General features: G+C 43.8%; 1 protein-coding gene across 1 annotated transcript in view; it reads right to left on the bottom strand.

Annotated features, from left to right (window-relative positions):
• The window catches only part of CUNH12orf75 (chromosome unknown C12orf75 homolog), a 37,898-nt gene extending 29,223 nt beyond the window's left edge, over positions 1 to 8,675 (bottom strand). The window contains exon 1 of the mRNA XM_017540675.1: positions 8,369 to 8,675. Coding sequence (XP_017396164.1) covers positions 8,369 to 8,414 — 46 coding nt within the window. The 5' untranslated portion in view covers positions 8,415 to 8,675. The remainder of the gene's footprint in view (positions 1 to 8,368) is intronic.
• Between the last annotated feature and the right edge of the window lie 2,021 nt (positions 8,676 to 10,696).

Raw genomic sequence — 10,696 nt, 5'->3', positions numbered from 1 at the left:
AAATACTAAAGATTTACAAAGCACTCTTCTTTCAGCATAAATAATCAGAAACATAAATGTCTATGGCTCTAATGGGAAATAAAAAAAATATGCAGGAATGTTTTACTCTTTATTTGTTTTAGAAAAGAAACAGTCCCTCTGAGAACTATATAAATATAACTGCAGAAAAATAAATAAAATTCTCTTTAACTCTGACAGCTTGCTATGGCTTTTCTGACCCATAATAGTTATAAAATTATGTCATAGTCTTGGTTTGGCCAAAAGAAATGGAAGAACAGCTTACTACTTCATCCAAAGCAATGCTTATTTTTCAGAGGACAATAAAAAAAAATACAGATTTGTAAGTGATTTCTTCAAATAATGGAGGAAAAAATTCAGGTCAATGTGTCCTAGAAATAGGAAATGATGTCAATGAAAATGGAAGCTCTTGTAGAAAGTCTCATTTTTATAGGTCATCCTTGTTGGGTAGTGCTAGAGTGCTTTATTTCTCCTTGTTTGTCCCTTCCAAATCTCATAGGGGTGGTTCTAATGGCAGGTGTTTGGACCATAGGGGCAGATCCTTCAAGAATGGCTAGCGGCAATAAGTGAGCTCTAACTGTATTCGTTTCCATGAGAGCTGGTTGGTTGTGAGCAAGAGCCTGGCACTTCTCTCCCTTCTCTCTACTGCTTCCACTCTCCCCATGTGATCTCTGAATGCTATGGCTCCCTTTCACCTGCCGTGAAATGACAGCAGCCTGAAGCCCTCAGCAGAAGTAGATACAGATGCCATGTTTCTTGTACAGGCTGCAGAACCATGAGCCAAATATACCTCTTTCCTTTATCAATTACCGAGCTCAGGTATTCCTTTATAGCAACACAAAAATGAACTAAGACAAGTAGCTACACTTTAGGCAAGTAAAGACCAAAAAAAATGGCCAGGCACAGTGGCTCACACCTGTAATCCCAGCACTTTGGGAGGCCAAGGCAGGTGCATCACCTGAGGTCAGGAATTTCAGGCCAGCCTGGCCAACATGGTAAAACTGCGTCTCTACTAGAAACACAAAATTAGCCAGCCATGGTTCCACGCGCCTGTAATCCCAGGTACTCAGGAGGCTGAGACAGGAGAACTGCTTGAACCTGGGAGGTGGAGGTTGCAGTGAGCTGAGATCACGCCACTGCACTCCATCCTGGACAACAGAGCAAGACTGTGTCTCAAAAAAAAGAAAAAACAAAAACAAAAAAATAAATACAGCCATATAAGAAGTACAGGCATAAATAAGTTAGTGCACTGATATTTAACTGATATAACACAACTTAAGCCATGCCAATATGGAGCTATAGGTGGCTCATGGTAAAACTGCCTTTGCTGAATTATAAATAATGAGAGAAATTTAATATATAATTGACTCTGTTTTGCTATGCTTTTAATTTCACAAGCTTTTTTTTTTTCTTTACTTATTCTAACATGGAAGCCAAGGTAACTACAAGAGGAATTTAGTTTGTACTTCAACTGTGAAGCAAGGAAAACTGACCCCCCCATCCCCCTGACACCCCTGTCCTTGTTCAGAGATCAAAGTTGCATTCATACAGCAAGGTTAAAATTATGATAGAGACTTAAACTTTACTAGAAAAAAGCATAAACAATGACTTGCCATTGTTCAGTGTGCTTTCCTATAAGTTGCCTACTGCCCCAGAGTCATGTAATCAGGGGTTACAAGATTTCCAACTTCCCCAAATACTACTATAGATAACATCACTATTGTGAAACCTAAAGACCTGGTCTTTGAGATATTTTTCAGATTTCACATTTTGGTAGACCAAGGGATGCCACCTGGTTCTGAGAACCAACTCTTTCCTGGGAACTGACTTTACTGCCCAAAGATATTTTAGATGCCCCTATGACTTCATCCCCAGCCGATCAATCGTTCCAATTCCTCAGTAACCCCCTGCCTACCAAGTCCCCTTAAAAAACCCTAGCCTCTGAATTTTCAGGGAGATAGGTTTAAGAAATTTCTTTCTGTTCTCCTCACTTGGCCAGCCCTGCAATTATTAAACTCTTTCTTTGCCACAAAAACTGCCGTTCTCTTTCTTTTTGACATAATGGGGTCTCACTCTGTTGCCCAGGCTGGAGTACAGTGGCATGATCTCAGCTCACTGCAGCCTCACTTGCATCCCTCCTGGGTTCAAGCAATTCTCCCACTTCAGCCTCCCAAGTAGCTGGGATTACAGGCACGTGCCACCACACCTGGCTAATTTTCGTATTTTTAGTAGAGATGGGGTTTTGCCATGTTGACCAGGCTGGTCTCGAATTCCTGACCTCAGGTGATCCGCCTGCCAAGGCCTTCCAAAGTGATGGGATTGCAGGTGTGAGCCACTGTGCCAGGCTCTCATTGGTTTCATTTAGGGCAGTGGGCAAGAAGAACCTACCAGGCTGTGACAATGGCAGAAATGAATCACTCACTTTGGATGCCTTTATGAACCATTCACATGGTTGTACCACCAATTCTGGGGAAACAGAGCAAGCGAATGATGCACAGACCTTCTTGGTTCTGTCTCACCAGGGACTACTACCTGAGCAGAGGGGTCTCCACACCTCTCTTTATTCATCATCACTTCAAACATGGTACATTCAAGAGTATGTTGATCACTTGCCCCTTTCTACCTTACTTTTAGAGCAGCAACTCCTTCCAGTTACCCAGGCTCTAACAGTTTAATTTTTACTTCTCCCTCTTCCTTCATCCCACATCTGCCGCCTCTTCTACGAATCTCTGACCTCAACGCTTCTCTACCACTCAGGGCCCACAGCTGTGATCCAGGCCCTCAGCACTTCCCCAAGCGCAGACAGCAGCTTTGAATTATGTCAATTCTATATGTACACGTCTTCAGTAGCGCACTCCTTCCTTCTATACCAGCTGTGTCTTTCCCAGTATTAACAACAAATAGTATATTGGGTACTAACATACAAGTCACTGTTCTAAACACTTTACACACATTAACTCACTGAATTTACAGTAGGGTCTCTTATTACTCCGCCATTTTATGGTCAAGGAACTAAGGAACAGATAGCTTCAGCAAGTTGCCCAAGGTCATACAAATGATGAATGGCAAATGTAGGATTTGTACTTGGGCGTTTTGGCTGCAGAGCCCACTCTCAACTCTGAGGCCTCAATGCCTCTCTGTCCTCCTTATCCTGTATCCTAACCATTCTTTCTTCCCATTACCCTGCAACCAATGTGAACAACTAAATCCAATCAGGCTAGACTTCTTACTACCCTGAAACGCACCAAGCCCATTTCCGTATATAGGACTTCCTACAGCACTAAAAATGAGCTGCCTTCCATCTTCTGCTATCCAACTCTTACCTATTTTTCAAAGCCAAATAAAGTTCTACTTCCTTCATGCTATTCTTCAAAGCCAAATAACGTTCCACTTCCTCCACACTATTCTTCAAGGCCAAATAAAGTTCCACTTCCTCCACAAAGGTTTCCCTGACTTCCTGAGGTTTTATTTTCCTCCCTCAATTGCTACATCAGTACAGTGTGCCCACACCAACTTAGGACTCCATTTTATATCTGTTTTGTTTCCCAAATATACTCATTCATTCAACCAATATATTTCAAGAGCCAAAAAACCCATTAAATTGTGAAAGCTGGTCTAGATGCTGAGGATACAGCTGTAAACAAAATGTATAGGCTTTCATGAGGCCTCCATTGGGGTAGGGGAAAGAAAAAGGCAAGAAATAAGCATACTATCAGCTCTCCAGCAAAAACATGTTTCAAACAGAGAGAAAACAAGAGTGAGTTCAGCATGTTTAAAGAACAGAAAGAAGGATGGTACATAGTTGTGGGGAAAGGGGAGTAGTACAAGATAAAAATGTTGGATGATATCAACAAAATTTTATATTATTTTTAAATTATTTCCTCCACAAATCTTGGACTAATGCTAAGCACAGCTGTATCATTTCAATACCTACCAGACCATTTACAGATGTAAATTAAGGCTGGACCAACATAGCTACCTCAAAAGAATGCAATTATCTAGCTAATTGAGGACAAGGACATAATTAATCTAAATAATTGGACCCAAAAGGATTGTATTAACTCCTTGGGTACACTGATAAAATAGGGTAAATAAGTATCAAGCTCCTCCTCCTCAGACTATTGTTACATAAACAGCAGAAAAAACGATTATGGAAACATTCTGACAATAAATTGCCCGTGAAGTTAAGATCAGTTGCCAATTACATATCTCTGGCAGAAAAAATTCAACTAACCAATTTAACCAAATATCATGAGCCAAATACTTCTGAGATAACTGCTGCTGCAAATAATTTCTACAGCCTTAGCCTGCATTAAAATAGGCTACTGTAGATAGGGGGAACTATCTAAAACTTTGAAGGGATTTTTCTGGTTTACATGAAAAGGAATTTCTGATTTGTATTACAGAGACTTGTTTCATAGTCTTTATGTATATGACTGTATAAAAGGAATGACTGACCTGCTATATATCATAAACTCAAAATGCAAGGTTGCTCATTTCTCTGCCTAGTCAGGAGATATGCTGGGGGAAAAAACAAGCAAGTAGAGAATCTGATTGCAGAGAAAGAGTGAGAGTGAGCAAGAGTGCAAAAGCTCCCTGCCTTGTAATAAATGTGACACTATAAAATGAACTATTCTATCCAGATGTTTCTCTATAATTTGTGGTCTAGACTCTAAGCAGAAAAAATGTACTGAATCCTCAATATAGCTGTAGGTTAGGAAAAATCAAATTCCCACCTTGAGAGAGTGATCATATCAAAATGTGAAAGTGGAGAGCTTCTGGGTACTCAAAATGCCTCTCACAAGTCCATCTAGGCTGATAGCTCAACTCCTCCAGGAGGACTTCTCTGATTAAACTGTGTCATTCAACACCTCCTGGAAAATTGGATGTCCAGGTTATATTCTATTACACACTGCTTTGCAATGATTCTCAATTGCTTAATCTTCCTACCTAGACTATCAATTTCTCAAGAGCAACAGTTTGACTTCATTCTACAAACATCCATTGCTGACTGCCCCCACCCTTGCCCTAGAAGTTCCCAGCAGAGGAAGTCCCACATAGGGGTGGAAGATACGTATGCATACAGTTATTAATAGAAACATACTCCAGGGACAAGTCTTCCCAGAATTATCAAGGGATTGATCCATCTCACTACTCCTCCTTATGGCCACTCGACCATTTTACTCCATACCAGTTTCTCCACACATCAGGCATATGGAAGCCACTTAACTCAAGTACACTACTGCATATCAATCTGTCCTGTTAACCGAGTCCACCAGACAAAAAAAGTCCACCAGACAAAGGCCAAGAGAGCCAGCTGTCCTGACAGCTCAGGGAAAGGGGAAACAATTATCTGGTTTACCTGAATAACTCAACAAGTAAAACAGGGCTTACAATGGAGAGTTAAGGTTTAGGGGCATTGTAATAATATGTTAATGCATGAAAAAAGATTTGCCATGTTCTTATAGAAAAATACTCAAGGAAAACTACTTTGCCTTCAAAAAGGTGATAATAATAATACTATTATTATATAGTAATAATTACAGTTTATAGAGTGCTTTCACGTTATTTTTGAGTTTCACATAGCCTTATGAAACAAGATACACCAATTATCCCCATTATTAAACAAAGAAACCAAAGTTCAAAAAAATAACATGAAATACACACAATAATGCAATCAGCACAGCACCAAACCCAAGCTTAAGCTCACTGTCTGGACGCATAAGTTCAACACTCTTTCCACAATCTCTTTGTACATTTTTTTCCTGAAAAGTTTAAGTATGGCTATTGAATTGTATGACTCCTGGGACATATGGGAAGTTGTGCACTGTAAGTAGTTAGAAGAAAGGGACAACGTCTCTTTAACACATTTCGTATTGCTTGAGTTCAGTCCTCCAAGTGTGTAGCTTCGTCAACAGCGCAGTTGACGCTGATGTCCAAGCTCACAGCTGAAAGAGATTTTCAGTACCTTTGCATTGTGGTTTATTTTTCTTAACCTTACCTCTCTCACTCTGATGCATTTCCTCTCTGAAACTAAATCCCTACCACCAACTGACAGAACATTTCAAAATAACAATGACCAAATCCCAAAGTCAGCCAGCTGGACGCACAGGCAGGGAAATGTTTGGGAATGGCTTCTCCAAGATAAGCACAGATCCATCAAAGTGGTGATGCAATAACTCCCTGCTCATCATGTCGTGTCCTGCATGATTTGGGTCTGCACTCACTATCTTGCTCTCCTCTGAACAAAAAGAAATTTTTGGCAAAGAGCAAGCTGGAGGAGAGAATACCATGCTCTCACATGCACTGTCCTTCACAAACAAAAGTGAGGCTGTTCCTCAAACTACGCTTTGAGTATTTTTTTTTTCAATATGACTTCCCTTTAGGTGATAAGGGATGTGCTCCTAGGGAAATAAAAAAAGTCAATCAAATATTAATAAAGAAAATTATTTCCCCAAGAAATCATATTTTCCCCCAAAATTTGATTTTTACATTTTAGAGCTAGCTCATCATACCTTACCATCATCCTATTTCCTTTCTTTTCTTTTTCTTTTTTTTTTTTGAGAGGAATCGGAGTTTCACTCTTGTTGCCCAGGCTGGAGTGCAATGGTGCAATTTCAGCTCACTGCAACCCTGACCTCCCAGGTTCAAGCAATTCTTATGCCTCAGCCCCCCGTGTAGCTAGGATTACACGCAGGCGCCACCACACCCAGCTAATTTTGTATTTTTAGTAGAGACTGGGTTTCACCATACTGGTCGGGCTGATCTCGAACTCCTGACCTCAGGTGAATCATCCACCTCGGCCTCCCAAAGTGCTAGGATTACAGGTGTGAGCCACCGCGCCCGGTCCATCATTCTGATTTTCATTTGGCAACGGTAATCCCCCTCATCCCTAAAACTGACAAGGAATACATTAATAAATCAAAATGGGAGCCAGGGGCGGTGGCATAGCCTAAGGCGCTAAGCTAACCTTCCCCACTGTTACATGAATCTAAAAAACTCGCTTTTCTCTGTATATCACCAGGACAGGATTTAACTCAAGATGGTAAAGGTTAACTGTAAGTCAAATTTTTCAACGCATAGCTACCTGTGTTCATTCATATCTCTAGGACTAGAATTGCACATATGTTAGCCTCTTCTCTTGAAGCGGAATATTCCTGATGTGTGGCAATGACAGCCAAGGAGGAAAAACAAACTTGGCCAAGTAACTGAGTAGATTCCCACATCCGATTCCATTATGTGAACGTTAAAATAAACTGTAACATAAATAAGTCTTGAGTCTTAAACTACCTTTTTTTTTTTTTGACCGGCGTCTGAGTTAAAGAATGTGACAGGCCCAAGGTTACAAAGTCATTGCCAGGGCCTCCACAGCCACCTAGGAAATACTGCAGCCTCCGACTGCTGTTTCATTTGCTGGTTAGGCCAGGATGTGGCATCTGATTGATCTCAATTGGAGGATATAGGAACTCTTTATCCAAAAGGATACTGAAATAAGTCAGCAGATATTACTCAAAACAGATTCAGGCTACCTTAAATCCAGAGACATAAGCAGGGTTAAATAGAAGGGTGAGTTTTGGAAAAAGTCACTTGACACAAAGCCTGGCTGGCCCGGGAAAGCTAGAAAACCTGGCCTGCCAATCAACAAAATGAAGTGGTATAAAAAGAAGTTTCGATCTGTCTGTGTATGTGTGTGTGTTTAAATGAAAAGTATCTTAACAAGCTGTTAATAACAAAGCTCTGTCTCACATATGTAAAACATCCTTACTGCTGCAGCTTCTCAAAGAAATCCTAAGAGCATCCCAGCCAGTCTTAGGCATCGAGACTGACACGGACGCGTTTTTGCAGCTATGCTTCTAGTTCTCTCCAACCCCAACCCCACCTTTCCCCACTTCCTGCCCCACCACCACTGTCCTAAAAGTCCTGTCTTGCGCTGCACTTTTCCAGGTGCAGCGCCTGGGTTCCGAGGAGCTGGGGAAGAGGCCTGGAGGAGCAAGTGTGGGAGGCGGGGGAGCGGCCTGGGGCCACGTCCTGGAATCCTCTCCCCCAGGAGGGCGCCGAGCCCCGGCGGCTGCAGGGGAGCCCCGGCGGCAGCAGGGGAACCCGCGACAGTCCTCCCCGCGCTCCCTCAGCAGAGATGCCCCGCAGGCTCGCCTGCTCCAGGCGCTACCGCCCCCGCGCGGGTGACTTGCCACGCTTTAGGTCTTTCCAGAAACGGGCGGTCTGCTCCTGTCCCGAAAATGGGGATGGGGAAAGGGGGCTGCGCGCCCCCCCCACCCCACATACCCATACCCATCCTTCCCGCCGCCTCGCCCGACCGCCCCCGCCGGCCCCTGCCGCCCGCCGCGCTCACCTCGGCCCGCGCCCGCGCTGGTGGCGGTGGAGTTCCCGCAGCCCATCGCGCCGCCGGCCGGGGAAGCCGCGCTCCAGAGCTCTCAGCCGCGGGTCCTGGGGGCGGAGACCCAGACGGAGGGCGGCGCGTCCTGAGCGGGAGGCTGACTAGGGTGCCCTGGGCTGAGGACTGAGTGGAGGCCGCCCCCTGCGCCGCCGGGGGGCGCCGGCCTGGGCCCGGCTGGCTGCGGGGCTACGGGGCGGAAACCACCCAGAACCCCTCGCCCCCACCCCGCCCCGCCCCGCCTGGGGACCCGCCAGACCCACCCGTCACCCCGACAACCGCGGCGCCGGCCAATCCCTACCTTCCTCCGCGCTTCGCGGTCGGCCATTGGCCGTCGTTACGAGGGGCGGGAGTTTAAACTGGGCTGGGGCGAGGGCGTGGCCGGCGCGGGTGGGGCGGGGGTGCCCACCTGCCCACCCTCCGCATCCTCCTAGCCTTTGCTTTGCTTTGCTTTCCTCACTTCCCCTCCCTGCTTCAGGATGTGGGGAGGAGCGGAAGTAGCAGGGGGCTCCTGTTTTCCTCACAGTGGACGCCCAATAAATGCTGTTGACTGAGTGATGTTCAGGTCTGAAGTCAAAACCGAAATCCCCTGCTGCTTTAACAGAAGGCCAACGCAGCTGTTTCCCATCCGCACTGCCTGGCAAAGAAAGTAAGTTCTTCCCCAGACTGGTCATATTAACCTATTCCTCTTTAAAACAAATGTCTGCCACGATTTCTAAAATTTGGATTCAGGACCTCCTCTGATAAATGAGAGAATTGTGGATGGACACGGTGCTGTACGTTTCAACCTGATAGTTGGGCCAGTGTTATTGGAGTCAGACTGTCTGGGTGATGGTCTTTGTTCTGCCCCTTGATAGCTGTGTGAACCTCAGGAAAGTAACTTAACCCATCGGTACGTCCATTGTTTCATCTGTAAAATGACAATAACTCAGGTACATATAAAGTACCTAACAAAGTTCCCTATCCTCAGTAAATATCATATTATCATTATTATTAAGTCTACTAGAAGTGACTACAAATTCCTTAAAGGGAAAGACTCTCTGATTTTTCATAGCATCCTCCTGGCTTGTGATACAAGCTCAATAAATGTTTTGTGAGGTGAATGCAAGCCAGGAATTAAAGATCAATTTTAAATTCATTTAATATTTGTAGGGAGCCTAGCCTGTGCCAAGTCCTTTGTTAAGTTCCAGTGATACAGACATGTGGGAGCCAGTCTAACCAGGCAGATGGATTATAATAAATTAATTACAATATAGCCGGGATATTAACAGAGGAAACAGGTAACAGGTGCTATAGAGTCCCAGAGGATGCTGGGATGCTGGTTAAAAGACTTTCCTGAAACCATACTGCTGTGTTTAAATAAAAATTTGAACCAGAATCAAGGACTTGGCAGTTTTGAACATGATCGTTGAGGCAATGGTGGGTTCTGTCATTCAGGATGCAAAATACACAGCATTCTCCATTTGCAAATTAGCTATGCTAGCCATGTGCTGAGAGGATAATTAATTCGTGGATAAAGGCATTTTTGAGTTGACTTCTAGAAGTACTGCTTCTCTGCCTTGGCCTGTGCTGTCTTGGTTCAGTGTCCATCCTAATACAAATCCAGAATTGGGTAAAAGGGGACTATCAAGTAGCCAAAAGATATACTCCTGCTTATTTCTGTCCTAGGACACCAGCCCTAGGACACTTGTAAGAGCCAGAAAACAGACCTTGACACCTAGAAACTGGCCTAGAAGTTGTGACACTCATAGCTAGGGCTTTGCATTCTTCTGTTAATCACAGTTGTACAGAACAACAGTATTGCACAAGGCCACTCTATAAATTATGAAATGAGACAAAAAACAAGGCCACTCAGTAATCTTGTCTAAGTGCTGACAAAACAAGGTCATTGTGCAAACCCCCAAGACACCAAAATCTCCCCATCCTGCCTGATATGAATGACTGCTTCTGCTTTACCAGTTATGATTTTAGCCCTGTTCTAGTCTTCCTGCCTTAGAGATGAGGTTCATTAAGAATCTGCAATCATAGAATTGTCCCTGCTTCCTGACAATATCCAATGTGGAAAAAAAAAGTCCTGCTCCCTTAAATCCCAACCAAAATCACCTATTATGAACCTAAATCCTGTAAGTTCTTTCCTAACACTCACTCACTGAGATATCTCATGGTTCCTCATGGTGTGCATTCTGCCTTATAATGTTATAGATTATGTTATTTATCAATTATTTCAACAAGCTCTATTGAATATCACCTTAAGAGCTCCAGCCGTGAGAAATTACCTGTTGGGTA

The sequence above is a fragment of the Cebus imitator genome, unplaced genomic scaffold (assembly GCF_001604975.1).
Source record: "Cebus imitator isolate Cc_AM_T3 unplaced genomic scaffold, Cebus_imitator-1.0 Scaffold8, whole genome shotgun sequence".
Taxonomy (NCBI): Eukaryota; Metazoa; Chordata; class Mammalia; order Primates; family Cebidae; genus Cebus; species Cebus imitator.
This window is presented reverse-complemented; position numbering and strand designations above follow the sequence as displayed.